The sequence below is a fragment of the Melozone crissalis genome, unplaced genomic scaffold (genome assembly GCF_028551555.1).
Source record: "Melozone crissalis strain CALT ecotype California unplaced genomic scaffold, PUWL_Pcris_2 ptg000008l_1, whole genome shotgun sequence".
NCBI lineage: Eukaryota > Metazoa > Chordata > Aves > Passeriformes > Passerellidae > Melozone > Melozone crissalis.
This window is the reverse complement of record NW_026535786.1, coordinates 12,173,903-12,190,577: the sequence shown is the minus strand read 5'-3', so window position 1 is coordinate 12,190,577 and position 16,675 is coordinate 12,173,903. Positions and strand designations below refer to the sequence as shown.

Genomic DNA, 16,675 nt, shown 5'->3' with positions numbered 1-16,675 from the left:
TTTTCCACACATTTCAATTTAGTTCTGGCCCTTTCTCTAAATACCCAAAATCCTTTAAAAGTATCTTGGATTGTCTTCTGTCATAACCTTGTACTTTTGCTCCCTATGGATGAAGAGTGCTTTAAAAGGGCAAATTAGTCAGTTATTTTAACTTCCCTTCCCTCTCTTATTATTAGTTTTTGTATATGCATTCCATTCATGCTTAATAAAAAGGAAAATAGCCTTTATGACACAAGGTGCCATGTTTTACTTTGTATTTTATACTTACACTTGCTCAAAAGATTTCTGACTTCATTTGAACAGTAAGTGAAACCTGAATTTTGAAAACAAGCCCTTTTGTTCTCATGCTGCAGAGACTGAGCATAGTAAAGGGAGAAACTGGAATAGTTCCTTTTTGTGGAGTGACCATAGAAACCATTAATAATTCCCAGTCATAGCTGGGCAAATCTATTAAAGATGGGTAAATTGACAAATGTCACTAATGTCACTAAGGGAAAAATTAAAACTTAAAAGAGTAATTTTGCTGTTCCTATCTGAACAAAAACCAAAAAAGTTAAATTCCTTGGGAACTTTGGAGAGTGCTCCAGGTTGGCAATTAGATCATAAATAAGCAGACAGCTAAGGACTTTGAAAAACAATGTCTTTCATTCAGAGGACAATGAACACTCACACTCCACTTGCTGTACCTGCTGGCTTCATCTTGGCAAAACACAACAGCATGTAGCTTTTGACAGCTCTCTTCTTATTTCTCTCTCATTTTGAACTAGAAAATGCCTTGCCTTTGTCCCTGATTTTGCCAACTAAGTCTACGGTACTCTTTTGGCTCTCTTTGGAAAAGCAAACATCTTCAAGCAATTCATCATTTCCCTTCACAATCTCATAATCATACTTGGCATTTAATTCCTTTCCCCTTCCCACACCATTTCATGTGAACATCTTCTGTCATGTCCTCTTAAACTTCCTGGCACTACCCAAAAGTGTCCTTGTCCCCATTCATCCTCTTACACAAGCCTTCAGACTGTCTAGCACTCATTTCTGCAGCGCTACAGATTTTTGGTATAGCCAGGTCCCACTGCTCTGATTTCCACTGATGCAGAAGGCTGCTACATATATTTTCACAGGTACAAGGCAACCTGGTCAAATAACCTTTCTACTCATACCTCTACTAGCTCTCAGAATGTGTGGACTCAGCTAAAACCCCAATACACTTGCTTTTAAAGGTCTGCATTGATTTGTTCCAACATTTAAATCTCTGCTGCCTTTCTTTTTTTCCTCTTCTTTCTAGGAATGTAAGAACTGCCTGAACGAATAAGTCCAGTAGCATTTCTCTGGCAACAGACATTACTACATGCTTCAGTGAAATTTGCAGGGAAAAAGTGGTAGTTACAGGTAGTTACAGCTGTGTATAGAATAAGTTTTTTCACAGTCCTTTAAATGAAAACCTGACTTCTGTCCTTAGACATGAGAAGAGATATTTGTTTACCCTGATAAGTACACTTGAAAATGTTAAAATACTGAATAAAAGATTAGTCTGTTTTATTTTTTGTGATAATATGGTAGGAGTTTAAGTTCTTTGCATTTTTGTGTGTCAGGTTCACACCTGTGATAAAGTATAACTTCATTAGAATTACATAATTGCCTTTCATCATGTGGTTCCTGCTATCTGGAAAAGCCTTCCAACATCTCTCTATACTTCCTGACATTTATTTAGGTATTCACCCTCAGCACTTCAAACCTGAGCTGAAAGCAATTCCCTTCTCTTGTCTCATCTCTGCACAGTTCTTCCGGTGATTAGCATATCATATTTGCATTTCACACTATTACTATCCAAACAGGTTTCACTACTGCTATCCAAACAGCTCTCATGTTTCAGGTTAAGTCTTACAGTAAAGGAGGTTTTTCACTGACAGTCCTTCTAATTCTGATTTCAGGCACATGGTCACTGAAGAGTAGGAACATCATAATCAGTCTGCACAGAAAAAATGTCATTCTGTAACCAAGGGATCCTATCACGCTCTGAAGAAAGGCCAGAAGACCGTGAGGGGTACGCAAACTCTTAGAGGAACAGTGTTTTGGAGACAAAGTTGAAGAGTGAATAGGTATCATGGGAAGAAGAAAAAGTAGCATTGCTTCCACACAGAACATTGCCTAAGATACCTCTAAAAAAGGGGCAGGAGTATTTTTTGGACCAGCAATTTTCAAGAAGAGAGAGAACTCAGACTGATGTATGAGTAAGCAAAATCTTCAGAAACAGGACTGGAGGGTCTTTTTTTGGGTCATCTTTGATTCAGTGGAGAGAAAAAATTTTGCTATGGCCCTTTATCCTGACACTGTACCTTTTTCTTTTTGCTCCTTGATTTTTTTTTGGTACCCTTCATGTTTTCCTGTACCCTTTTTCTCTCAGCATGTAAAATCCTCAAAGTTCTATCTCTACTTGTATAATAATAATAACAGAAATAATAATAATTGTTACAATAACACAACATCAACAAGCAATGATAAAGTGAAAAGCTGCTGAAGGGATCAAAAGGAGGGGGTATGGATGAGACAGGCCACGTGATGGAGGAAGCAGGGCCTTGTTAGTATGAGCTGTCAATACAAATCGAGGGCAGCTCATCTCAAGCTCACTCCTAACGATCTCAAGGAAAAGCAAGGAAAGAAAAAACTGTGACCCAACACAAAAAGAAGCCACTCAGTACACACTGATGTTTAAGGAAGCTGTTCTCCCCTGAAACAGCTTCACTGCACAAGAGAGGCATCTTAGAGACGAGTACCCAACATACTCAAGACACCCAGACACTGTAAGACACTGTGAGACACTTGGAAGAGGAGTGGTCAGAAAAATCAAACAGAAACAGAAGAAGAGGGTAGACTGGGTGATTCCGGGAAGGAGGAGGAAGTAGCTGCTCAATTAAGTTATCTCTGATATAGATAAAGGAGGCTGAGATGAGAAACATGAAGAAAGAGAATTCTGTAGGACGTTAATAGAACACCCACCTTTCTCCAGGAGAAGCCAAAGGAACTGCCTGGAATTACCATACAAATTACCCAGCCACATTTTACTGTAAACAAAAACTGATCACCCACTTGCAGCCAGCCTCTTAAGGGGACCAGAGATCCTAGAGGTGCTTTGCTACTTGATGTCTGTCAGGTAACATTTCAAAGGGAACAAATAGATCAACCCTCTGGCATCTATTAACAGCAGGAAATTAGTTGGGGGGTATATATACATTCCCTTTCTTTCCATATAATAGAAACAGAAATGAAAAGACGTGATTTAACTAAGCCCATGATGCTACATCTGGTTTCACAGCACTTCTCTGGAGCTTTGCCAAAACCTTGTTTTGCAGGGGTTTCCACACTACACTCTGGAATCTCATATGGGACTTGTTTCAGTTTAACATTTACACAACTCTAAATGTTTGCAGACATTTTCTGTCACTCAGTTCAAAATGTTCCCCCTCCTTCCCCTCTTCATCACATTACTCCTTATTATATCCTCTTAAACAAGCTGTGTATAATTCCTCTCCATATTAGCTTATACATGCTTGTGAAGAACAACATATGCCCAGTCTCTTAATGCTGACATTTAGCAGAACTCTATGCCTGGATGTATGTGTCTCTCTCCAGCTCCAGTCCTTGTAAATTATATTTACAGGAAACAGAACTCCTCTGACTGCCCACACAACCCATTAGTATGTTAGTTTAGTCATCCCCACCATTTAGTTTCTAGTTACAAGGATCACGACATTTTTGAATATAACTGCAAAACACATTTTAATATTTCTACCATGTAAAGAGAAAAAAAAATTGTTTCTTATTAAGAGGAAAATAAGATGATGAAATGGAGAAGAGTAGGGGATAGAGAAAATTAATAGCTTCTCTGGAAAAATGACGTTCACAAAATCCTCATCAAGCCCTGGTAGCATCCCTTCTCTTTGCAGAATGAAACAATGTGCCTCATCTGACCCACAGTGCTACATCTCCCATTGGAATCTTCTCCAGGGCAGCTTCTTCCCCAAAAATCACACCAGCTGCTAAACTGGAGTTTTTCTGCCAAGAAGCAAGAGTGGAAAGCCCATTTAGGTAAGACAGGAATGAGAAGGGCAAAAGTGAAACTATGCAACTAGCAGGGCAGGATAAAAAAAGGCACACGACACAAGTAAAAAGACAGAACTCCAGGATTCAACAGATAAAAGCAAATCAAATGAGAGAGAGAGAAGTAGAAGCTTTGGGACTCGGATGCAGGGGTCTCCTCACCTGACTGGCTGGTGCTGACATTGATGGTGGCAAAGTGGGGTGCTTCTGAGCTGAGCTCAGTGACGAGGTTGACGGCCTGGATCTCGAAGGTGTAGTGCACACGGGCCAGGAGGTTGGAGACCTGCACGCGGCTCTCGGTCAGCCCCACCTGGCGCGGCTCGAAGTGCACGCTGTCCCCGCAGCGCACGCACGGCCCCGCCGAGCCCGCCGGGCACACCTTGCAGATCACGTTGAAGAAAACGTCCTTGCGGCCGCCCAGGTCCTTGGGGAGGCGCCAGGTCAGCAGCACGTTGGAGCCCACGATTTCGTAGCTGAGGTCACGAGGAGCAGAGGGGATGCCTAGAAGGCAGAACGAAGGATCAAAATCCCAGGAAAGAATGGGAGAGAGGTGAGGGAAGGGAAGGCAGGAGGCAAAGCAAAGAGAAAAGAATAGAAGAATAAGTTGCTTCTTCTGCTCATTCTTACTCTTCATCAGTTCTTTCTAAGAGCAAGGCTAAGAAAAACATACTCTTTGCTACATCAAGCACACACATTAACAAAGGAACAACTGTATTAGCACATTTTAGACAAACAAAATTACAAAGAAGAGTCTTTGTTTCAAGGGTGTGACATTTTAATTTCCCGAAAAGAACAGTCATTGTTTAGGGAAGTGCCAATCCCTTGAAATTTTAAACTTCACACAAGCTTAGTATAGATTTATCTCTACTGAGACCTGTAATTCTCTCCTTTGGCACCTAATATCTCTGAACTTTCTCAGACTCTAGTTAGCCTGTTGCATTTGTTCCAGGAACTGGACACCAGTTTTGCCTGCAATTACTCCTGGTGCCAGCCAGATTCCTCAATGCCATCAGAGGTAAACTCTGACAGCTCAAGAAGTGCCCATCCTGTGCATCCAACACTTTCCTCGATGGCACAGAGACAGTGAGGAGAAGGAGGAAAATGCAGAGGGTGAGAAGAAGGCATGGAGATGAGAATGGGGCAAGACACTGCAGTTAAGAAGTGAAAAGTTCAGAAAGGTAGAAGTAGGCAACAGAATTGCACTGCTAAACCTGGGCACAGACACAAAGCAAGATGGGAAGGGGAGGGACAGAGAGGCTCAGCTCAGTAACAGGGAGGGGTAAGGGAAACATTATTTACAGAACATTTTCCTCTGAAGGCTGTAATGAAACCCAAGAATCATCATTCTCACACCATCACTCTGTAGTCAGGAGCAGGAGCAAAGGGAAGTTTTGGGTTGTCTCAAAGGTCTTGAGAAGAGTGGAATTGCAACCCCTTCCCCCAAATAATTTGGGCACATTTCTCTCTCATTAACTTCCCTTCTTGCTTTCAAACACTTCATCCAAACACTTACCAGTGCAGGGAGCATCAGAATTGTCCGAAGCAGATCGGTAGTACCGGTTCTGACACACACATTCCCGGGAACCCGGCAGTGGAGCGTGGCTGTGGGCAGGGCACAGGTGGCAGGGGTCATCTCCCACAGATACTTTAAAGAAACCAGGGGCACAAGCTAAGAGGAGGAAAATAAGAGAGGCAAAAGCAGGAAAATCATTAATTCAGATTTCAGAAACACTGTAATCTAATTTACATTTAACTTCTGCTGCTGGGAGAAGTTCTTGCATAGAGCTACTGCTGGTTTTGGTTCTTTATGGAGCATATTTTGTCCAAGTTGCCATTTCAAAACAGTTTATTTTATTCTGTATGTAATTGCTTAAATTGATTCACTGGCAGATGAAAGAGAACCAGTCCTGAGACAGCTTTGGCCACCTCAAATAATTGTCTTCTCACTATTCACTCAAAGCGCTTTTAAATTGGAGAAGTCAAGGAGCCCAGCCAAGCGATTTGTCTTGAAATATCAAACAGTTACCCACACCTCCTTCTCCACACTCAACACAGCCACAAAATTGGATTTTTTATGCTGCCTACAACAGTTTCATTGCTTAAAGTAATATACACTACCATTGCTGATTTTGCATTAAAACTAAGAGCAGACACTAAGACTGGCAGTCCTATTTTTTTTCCTGTAGGTCTGAAAACTTCCCAGTAATGGATAAAAGTATGTTAATTAGTCAAATTTAATCTGCAAATGCATGTATATGCAACAAGTATATGCAACAAGTTGAAACAAGGATGGAAATCCATCCTACAGGGAAAGAAAATGAAAAATGAAAAAATAATTTATTAACAATATGGGAGTATGGCACATTTTAGGTTTGGCAAAGAGGCCTAATAGGAGGTGCTTGGACCTTATATAGAAGTGCTAGGATACAGCTTTTACTGCTTTTATGTATGTTTTCTAAAGCTGATTTTCTATATAAATAGATACAGCTCTTTTAGATTTTATGGACTAACAAGCTCAGGTGAAAGTCCATTTGCTGCTGACATTTGGCTTGTTAATTTCACAATAAAGAGCATTTATAAGGAATGGGAAACTTTCAGATAGACCCCAGATAAAAGCAGAACTATTCAAACAAGCAGAATATTCCAATGGATTGAGGATAGCAAAAATTACCTAAAAGAGGCAAAGCAAGTAAGAGAAGAATATTGTACAGAGCTGTTATATGAAATCAGAATCATATGTGTTCAATCCCCCTTGAGGCTACAGGCACAGTCCAGAAATAACAGCCAAAAACATCTGTGAAGTCCCATCAGGTTTATGCTTCTTGTATTACTTCATCCTCTCTGTCAAAACACTTCTAGGATGCACAGAGCAACCTCCACATGTACACAGATAAGAGTGATCAGCCCTGGAACAGGCCAGACCACAAAGAGGACTTCAGTAACTCTGAATGATAGCTATTAGATAGGGGAACACTGTTTCTTTCCAGCACAAAAAAATGACGACACTCAGTGTGTGATATATTGCCATTTGGAAAGGAAAGGGGAAGAAGAGACTGTAATTTTTCATGTGATAGATGATGGTTAAGAAAAGTGCAACTGTCTTTGTCTTCAGGCCTTTATCCAGCAGAAAATCAAATTATTCCCATATGGAGAGATACGTCCATATGTATGGACAAGAAAGAGTATGTAAGATTTTATCCACTTCATAAACTATATACCTTTCACTCAATTTTAGGCTCTCTGAACAGCCACAGATGTAGAATATAATATTCACACTTCTTGGCATATGCATTTGTACCGAAACTACAAGTAGTATGAATGGGAAGTTCTCATCCAATATGCTGCAAAGTCATTCAACTAAAATTTCAGGGATCTTTCTTTATTTCAAGTTTGAGAATGCTGAAATTAATGTGAACGGCTTTAGTTTCTTAAAAGTAATTTTATCTCATCTGTTTTTTCTTGCATCAAACTCCTTCTTGAGCTTTTGCTGAAGCTTAGAACTAATGATACATTCTGACTGCTAGTCACAATAATGAAAATGAACAGGTAATGGTAATGTCTGCCATGTATGTGATGCTAAAGGGAAATCTGTAGAGGGTACAGACTTCACCGCGGAAGTACAAAACCATATTTACCCTACAAGGACAGTGCAAAAGATTTCAGGTAAATTCACCTTTAGCCCAATTGCAAATCATATGGAAAGCTAGCAAAGCTGTGAATGAGGAATTTGTCTGGTGTTTAATAAATAAAATTAATTTAAAAATAAACATGTTGTGTTAAAATAGATACATCTATTTTTACAGAGTTCTTTTAACATCTACTGGCAACTTGCTGTTGAGCCTGGGGATGGAGGGGTGAGGTCTGCAGAGATGGCTAATTCGCTGTTGATGAATTAGCCAAAGGCAGTAAGCACAAGTGCAGTGCTGTAGGTTTTATGCAATGGAACAAAACGGTTTCTTTACCACCTCAGTAAAGAAAAGCAGTCTGTATAAGTTACCTCTATTGGCTTAAAAGCACCTCTGTTGCTTAAAAGGCCATGCAAGATTTCATCCATGTTATGGGCAGTCACTCCAAGTGACCATAAACATTCAAAAGCTGCTTGTAAAAACCAACCAACCAACCAACCAACCAACCAACCAACCAACCCACAGAGCAAGAACACAAGCCTCTGGACAGGGACACGGTGCCAGCTAATGGCTAACAATGTTATCTGCTTGTATCACTGATGCAGTACACCGCTATAGGGACAACACTGGAACAGCTATGTGTAACAAACACTAGTGATCAAATACTTGTACCTGTTCTTAACTGCCTCACAAAATCTAATTGCACTGTCCATGCACTGTGCTTGGCATTACATGTCTGAACCATATGCAAAAGTAGGTTATTGCTGTCTCCCCAAGCACTGCCCAGGGTCCAATGTCTTTTGTCTTGTGACACTGAGCTGATTCCTTGCTACCTAAGAGATCTCTTACTCACTGAGGCCACATCTATTTTTGAGTGCAATCCCAGAACTGTGAGAGTCACTCAATGAAGAATTGTTTATTTAGGTTCAAGAGTAATGACAGCATGAGAACAGGTGACTTTACAGTAAATTACTGTAAAGTAAATTAAGTTTAAACAAGAATATTTCCACCAACTAAAGTAGCAGGCTTCTGAGAAAAACTTCAAATACAGGCAGTAGACAAAAAAAAAAAAAACCAAAACCCAAAACAAAAACCAAAACCAAAAAATCCCCAAAAAACAACAAAAAAGCAAAAAGCCTAACCACATTTAAGAAGGAACCTGGCCTGTTTATGAAGCAATTTTGATACAGTTGCCATTTACATCTCTTCCTTCCAACATCTCCAGGCCAAATATTCCCTTGTCCTTTATTTACTTTAGCACAGTAAAGCAGCCACATAGGCTCATTAATAAGCACTCCACTAGAGCTGAGTGAACTGAAGAAACAAAACTTCACTGCAGCTGTTCCACCAATAAACAAATTTTAGTAATATGCTCACATGTCCTCTGTGCTACACCAGAGCAGACTGATGTCTTGGCTATACCAGACAGCATTTGATGTTTACCCATGAAAAACTGGATGGAGCCCAGAGCTGACAGCAGGAATTAGCCTCCCATTCATTGGATCTTCAAGGGGGACTACAACCAGCCTACTGTACTGGAGGAGGAACACAGCAGGACATAAGGGCTCCAGAAGTTCCTGGAAAGGATTGGGAACTACTTCCTGACCCAAGCAATAGAGGAGGCAATGAGGGGATGTGTCTCCCTGGACCTGATGCTCACAAACAAGGAAGGGCTCACTGGTGATGTGAGGGTTGAAGGCTGCCTTAGCTACAGTGACCGTGGTGGAGTTAAAGATCCAGAGTGCAGTGACCAGAGCAAAGAGCAAGCTCACAACACTGAACTCCAGGACAAGCAGATGTGACAACTTGGGTGATCTGGAGGAGTCCCATGGGATAACACCCTGGAGTGAAGAGTGACTCAAAGAAACTAGTTCATGTGCAAGGATTACCTCTTCCAGGTGCAAAAGCACTTCATCCCAACAAGCACAAATTCAGGCAAAAAATGCCAACAGGCCTGCATGTTTGAACAGAGCTCCTAGAACAGAAAGGAAGTATATGGAGTCAGAAGCACGGACAGGTAGCCTGAGAGGAACATAGAAGCACAGTCCAAACACGTAGACACATGGCTAGGAAAGCCAAAGTCTACCTGGAATCACATCTGGCACAGGATGTCAAAAGTGAGAAGAGTTTCTCTAAGAAGAGAAGTGGCTCAAGGAAGACTAGAGAAAATGTGGGTAACACAGGACAAATTCTTCACATCAGTCTTAACTAGCAAGACCAGCCTTTCGGAACTCTAGGTCCTGGACACCTCAGGGAATTCTGCAGCAAGGATGATGATCTTTAGCTTCTACTCAGCTTTGGTGAGGGTACACTTGGAGACTCACGCTAAACTGTGTTGAGTTTTAAGCTCAACACTAAACCATGCTGAGTTTTGGGCTCCCCAGTACACTAGAGACGTTAACATACAGAGGGCCATAAAGATGATGAAGGAGATGGAGTATTTCCCACAGGAGGAGAGGCTGATAGAGATGAGACTGCTCAGCCTGGGGAGGAGAAGGCTTCCAGCAATCTCATGAATGAGCACAAACAGCTGAAGGGAGGAAGTGAAGAAGACAGCTCTTTTCAGTGTTTCTCAGTGACAGGCCCAGAGGTGAACAGCACAAACTGCAACACAGCAGGTTCCCTCTGAACACAACGAAGCAGTTTTTTACCATGAGGGTGACCAAGCACTGAAGCAGATTACTTAGAGGGGTTTTAGAGTCTCCTTCCTTAGAGAAATTAAAAAATAGTCTGGACCTACTTGCTAGAGATGACCCTGCTTGTGCAGGGAGGGGCTTAAGGTGTACTCCAGAGATCCCTTCCAAGTTCAGCTATTCTTTGTTTTCCCTTAAACATAAGCCAATTAAAATGTGTGGATAGAGCCCTGTGGCCTTGGTTGCCTCACTGCCAGATCATTCATCACATACATGATTGCAGGTGGGTGGACAAGGAACAATGAATGGAAAGTTCTTGACACTAGACTACATCTCATTTCAGATGTTCAGAAGTGAAATGAGAATAGGATTGTCAGGTTCCCTCTGAGGGAAGGGCCTAAAAAAAGACTTTAAACAAGACAGAAAAGCGTGAAGAAAAGGAATAAGGGAGGGATTTGCTTGCCCCGTTCCACTCACATTACAGAAATTGCACCTGAAGAACTACAGAGTGGAATACTGAGCAACTTAGGAGGGAAGATCTCTCCATAGTGATTATTTTTTATTGTCTAGTGAAAAAAATAATTACTACATAAACCTATAATCTCACGTTGTTATTTCCAGGAGGGATGGCAGATATAGAGAAACAATCATGCTTTGAAACTCTCATTCTGCCCCTGGGTATTTCTATTTCCAGAAGAAAAACAGCAAAATGAAATCACATAGCATACTGCAAGCAAAGCAGATTTACAGTGATTAAAAATGATTCACATCTCTCTCACCTTCTTAATAAAATATAGTTGGAAAAATAATACTATGGCCTAAGTTTTCTGTTGCTTATATTTTACATCTGTAATTTTGGCCAAAATGGCCAGACTGAATAAAGTAGACACTAACTGGCCTCAAGCTACAAGAAGCTAAAGAATGGGTTCCAAAGGCAGGCACTGCAGCTATCACAAACTTTCTACTTCCAGCTGAACCCTGCCTCTGCATCCAGTCAGAGAGCTGCTTACATTCACAGGAACCATTATCCCTTTCCAGAATTGTCTAAGATAGGCTGCCCATAGCACTCAGGACTTTAGCCCACAGATAGCAATAATAATTGTTCCCAGGACATGGAGCTTTTCCTGGCATTGCCTCAGTCCAGTCACTATAAATAGTATATCGAAAGTCAAGTCAGGAGGAAAGAGAAAAAAATTCCCTGGCAATCTAAATAGGCAAAAGCCACTTCCTCTTATTCAAGCACTTACAGTGAGCCTAGGGCTGTCTTCATACACACAGACAGAATCCATCTCTCATTTGTTTCTGAATGATCTTGCCTTGCATTCCCCTCTTACAGCAGATCATGGCATCAGGTCCTACAGCCTCTGCAGATGACTGTGCTCACTGGAGACAGTCGTAACAAATGTTCAGACTGCAGCAGGCCCACTGCCACCAGGACTAGGAAATACCACTTCAGGACCATTGCAGAGAAAGCCTGAACAAGAGGGGCTTCTCTTGAAACACCTCCACCATGTTCCTGCAGAACAACTTCACACAAAATAGAACACCAGCTAAGCCACAGTCCTTGTCACCGAGGATAGTGCAACTTACCATCCCCCAGCACCAGGACTTTCCAAGAAAACGCAGATCTGACTCTGATTGATACACAATATCGGACGCAGGGACAGAGGGTTGCAGAGCTAGCACCTCAGGGGGCAGAGCAAGCCGCCACTTCCCATCAAGTCAAGCCTACTATGAAAGGAGAAGGCAGAGTTTGGAGTGCGCAAGCGCTTTTCCCTCAGCTTGTCTCAGTCATTTTTCATATCTTGGCACAGTGTCAGAATGCCACAACAGTTCAGCTGGGCACAGCTCATCTCAGACACTGACCCAGTTTTCCTCAGCTCCCCCCACAACACTTGCCCCTGTGTTGCCTGTGTTTGCCTGACTGCTCACTGGAGACAAGTTCCACCCGGGAGGCCAGAGGAGCAGCTTCTGGCGGACTTCTAACAATAACAAATAGCAAAACCCACAGAGAAAAGTGCTGGGATCATGGAGGGGCAGTAGGGAGAGGCGTGAAGAAAATGAAAATGAAGATGAAGAGAGGACAGACCAAGAACCAATGAGGTAGAGAAAGAGGCATTTAAAAGCTCACTTGGACAGTAAGGCCAGAGAGGAAATATTTAGAAAACTAAGCAAAATGCAGCAAGAGGAGAAGGACCAAGAAAGACAGCTTGGAACTTCACCAGAGCTTTAGGTACATGCAGCAGTGACTTTAGGGAATGTGATGCAGGTGACACTGACTTTTTGTATGCAGATATGACTTGGAGCTGAACTGAGACATAAGAAGACATTTAGAAGAGCATAAAATTGCTCTCTTCTTGACTGAGGCAAGTGACCTGTATCTTGTATAGGAGTTCTGCTCCCAGGTGTACTGTGGGGCAGCAAGAATAAATACTAGATGTGAGAGTATTGAAAATGAACAGTGTCAAAGCTGGAACTGGAGTCAATCTGGGAAGGATGAGTGGACACAGATGATTTTTAGACCTAGGGAAAACTGGATGTGGAGAGCTACAGAGGGCCTCAAATGAGAATGACTCTAGGTAAAGGGATGGAGATTGGCACTTAGAGGGCATGATGGTGGAAAGGAGTTAGCAACCAATAACATTGTAGAATCCTGACGCAGACATTTAGACAATACATTTCTCAAAATGCTAGAAATATAGCATAATTAGCATGCAGAATACACACCAGAAAATAAAAACTGTAGTGTCTTTTAGACAAAACACTTCTTCCCCCCTCCCCTTCCCATAAATATATCTATGGCTTGCTTATGGTGGTTGTAAATTCCTACTGGGCCAGGCTATTCCACACCGGCTGCTACTGTGCATCTTGTTCTGAATAAGGTGGGATCAGCCTGCAATAGAAGCCAGGCACAGTGATGCAATAGGGCCCTGGGTTGATCTAGAGTTTCACACTTACTACAACTGTTTGGGTGAGGAAGAGAGACTGGAAAATGAAAGAAACATAAGGAGAGAAAAGTGTGTCTTTTGAGTCTTGAAGAAGAGCACCAAATCAACTGAGATAAAATAAATGAAGAACTCTTTCCTCCTTAACTGTTGATAGGAGATCAGTTGAGTAAGGGATTTTTTAGGTAAAAGAGGTGGAGCTGAAGCAATTACTGCCTAATTATATGTGGGAGAACTGCCAGGGAATGGGTTGTGTGATGAAAAAAAAAGGCAAAAACACGAGAGGAAAGATTTGGGCAGGGCAGGACAGAATATGAGTAAACAGCAAGCACTTGATACAGGAAAAGAAGCAAACTACTTGAGAAGCACCAAAATGTATGTGCAAGTAGCAGAAGGAGGCTCAAGGAGCTGATGAAGGGAGCAGTATGGAAGAAAAAATAATTGAAAAGGGTAATCTAGATCAAGGCACCAAACACTGTTGTCAGCTGTGAGTTTACCTTGAAATTAAAGCTCTTACCCACGAGAGGCTAAGACACTGGGTTTGAAGCAGAGCAGGCTGTGGGGCGGGAGCTTATGGCTGTCATCAGCCACCTAATGGGAGGATATGATGAAGGTGTAGGCACGAGGTGGCAGAACATGAGATAACAGACACAAGCTGTAATAACCTCTTACTACACGTTACTAAAACCTTCTTCTGCATAGGAAAAAGTAATTTCACCATGGGTGTTGTCAAATACTGGAACAGTTGCCCAGGGACATTGTGTAATCTTCATCTTCAGTAATAACTAAACAGGCCTTGAGTGACCTAACCCAATTTGGTCCTGCTTTGAGCATGGGGTTGGAGCAGATGACTTTCACAAGTCTCTGCAACGGAAATTATCCTGTGCTTTTAAAGGAAGCATCCTTTAAGTGATTAAAATTTAAGAAGACCTTATTGTGCTCTTTTTTCCCTTTGCTACCAGTATGTGCATATTTTTAGCAGACTATCTAATCTTTTATTTTAACATAAATCTTAACATTCTTTTAGCCTCACACACTGAAAAAGGTTTATCCAAGATGATGAGAAAGGGCATTTTTTAGTAACACAAAAATAATCATGCAATATTCTTCCCAAATGAGACCTCCAACAGCTCCGTGCACAGTTGCTTGCTCCTGTAGTTATCAGTAATACAGATGTGATTCCTTCTGCAATCAGAAGGGACCGCATATATCAAAGGACATGGGCAATTTTATGGAATCCTTGCATGAACTACAGAAGACAGGCAGACCTTTTGCTTGCTAAGTACTCTTAGAAACAAACATCCAGAGAAAGAAGAGAGGAGAAGCAGCCATGTGGATGGCTAACCTTGGTAAACACCCAAATGCCCACCCTCTAACTCTTTCTCCTCAGCAAGACATAGGGAGAAAATTGGATAAGAAAACTTGTGGGCAGAGGTAAAGAAGTTATAAAGACAGGGAGCTTGTTTACCAATTACTGTCACAGGCAAGACAGACTTGGCTTGGGGAAATTTAATTTATTGCTGATTAACATAGATTTGGGTAATGAGAAAACAAAAACAAACATTAAACCAACACCTATCCTCCTCCCTCTCCCAAGTTCAGCTTAAAGCTTTCCACTCCAAACTTGTTACCTCCTCCTCTTTCTGGCTGGTATTTTCTGCCTCTGGTTAAGTATGTTTGTACAGAGGTGCCACACACATGGCTAATCAGCTCAGCTCTATCCAGAGCTCTGTCCTTCTTTATTTGGAAGTTAGCTTAGTACTATATCAGGCAGTCATTCCTCTTCTATTTTTTTTTCTATATTGTCGTTTAAAAAATATTTTTTAAAATGTCCCCGTCATAAAGTCTAAATACTATTTTCAAGAGCACCTGGTAATCTAAATCCTATATGATTTTGCATGACAAGGCACCCTGTGTGCATACATCTACAGAAAGAAAAGGAACTAAGGTCCCAAGCTTCTTTTTTCCTCTGTAAACTGCCATTCTCTTTTTTGACTGTTCAGCATGACAAGTCTAATTAGATTAAGTGAAAAGTGAATCCCACACAGATTGCACACATCACCCAAAGGGCTTGCTAAAGGTTGCTGTTTCACTCTTCTATTTAGCTGGAGAAATCTGCCATATAGTAACACAGAGCAGGCAGTCTTATAAAAATAAGGAAAGAAAGAACCTTAAATCATGATAGGGGGCAGGGGGAAAAGAAGGGCTTTCTATCTATCTGCTCAGAATGGCTCTTGGCAGATTTGTTGCTCTAAATAAAGAGATAACAGCTGGTCCAGGAAGGACTCCACAGGCTTGCATATGGTGAGGAGGAAGGCAATGCCCACACACTCTTCTTTCTACCAAAGTGTGAGAAGGAAACTTGCTTCTCCTTCTTATCCTTGGTTGATTCTTCAGTCTTATTAAGAACACCTCTCTGCATTATCATCAGTAGAAACCTGCCCATGAGCTACTGCTTTTGTTCTGTGTTTCCTCTAGAACACTGCGGTTGCTCTGTATCAGGGTGGACATCTGTTCTTAGGGAAGGAGAACACAAGAACAGAGGAGAAGGGCTGGAGAGGACTCCACACAGAGGAGCACCAAGCAAGGGAACCCGAGCTGAATGTGGCTTCATTCAGACAGGACAGCAACATGTTGTTAGCAGGAGAAGAGACTGGGAATGATGATCAAGCCAGAGAAGTTTACAAGAAACATGAGGAGGAAAGAATACCCTTCGACATTATGATTCATATTTGATTGTCATTGGCTGCTCTAGGCTGCTCATGGAATCTCGGGAAGTAAATTATAGGAACTGACTTTTGTAGCTTGATAGACTGTCATTATTTCAGTTATTCCTTCTAATATTAACCATTTTCACCTGTCTCCAGCTTCTGTGACAATGAGGATGCAAGGAAGTATCAGCTTTCACTGAATATTATGGAAAATGGAAGAGACTTTTTTTAAAAAAATCCTTGTTTTTATTTGGCAAGCCAAATTTCTTTCTTTTTTTTTTTGACTGCTTAAGACTACTATTTGAAACTAAATTATTGACTAGCAGTTTATTTAGACTGTAAACTAGTCATGCTACTGATGCACACAACAAATTTAGTGCCATACAGAGCTGCTCTGTCAGAGCTTACTGTCTCTGAAGCAGCACTAAATGAATGTAGTTACATTTCTCTCAGAATGAGCAGGACAAAAAGGCACACATATTTTAATTATTCTCAAAGTTTAAACAAGTGAAAAGCACTTACCAATTTTAATTGCTTTTTACGTTTCCAGTACAATGACCTGTATTTTAATAAAGCTATTTTGCATGACCCAAATCACTTCATGAAGCAGAAATTTAAGGTAATATTGACAACATTAATTAGTCATTGCATTTGCACTCTGG

General features: G+C 41.3%; 1 protein-coding gene across 2 annotated transcripts in view; it reads right to left on the bottom strand.

Annotated features, from left to right (window-relative positions):
• Positions 1-16,675, bottom strand: part of EPHB6 (EPH receptor B6) — a 66,419-nt gene that overhangs the window by 15,975 nt on the left and 33,769 nt on the right. For both annotated transcript variants that reach the window (XM_054269802.1, XM_054269801.1), the window contains exons 5-6: positions 5,612-5,767; positions 4,261-4,599 (exon numbers count right to left, since the gene is read on the bottom strand). In XM_054269802.1, the coding sequence (XP_054125777.1) occupies positions 4,261-4,599; positions 5,612-5,767 (495 nt within the window). The remainder of the gene's footprint in view (positions 1-4,260; positions 4,600-5,611; positions 5,768-16,675) is intronic.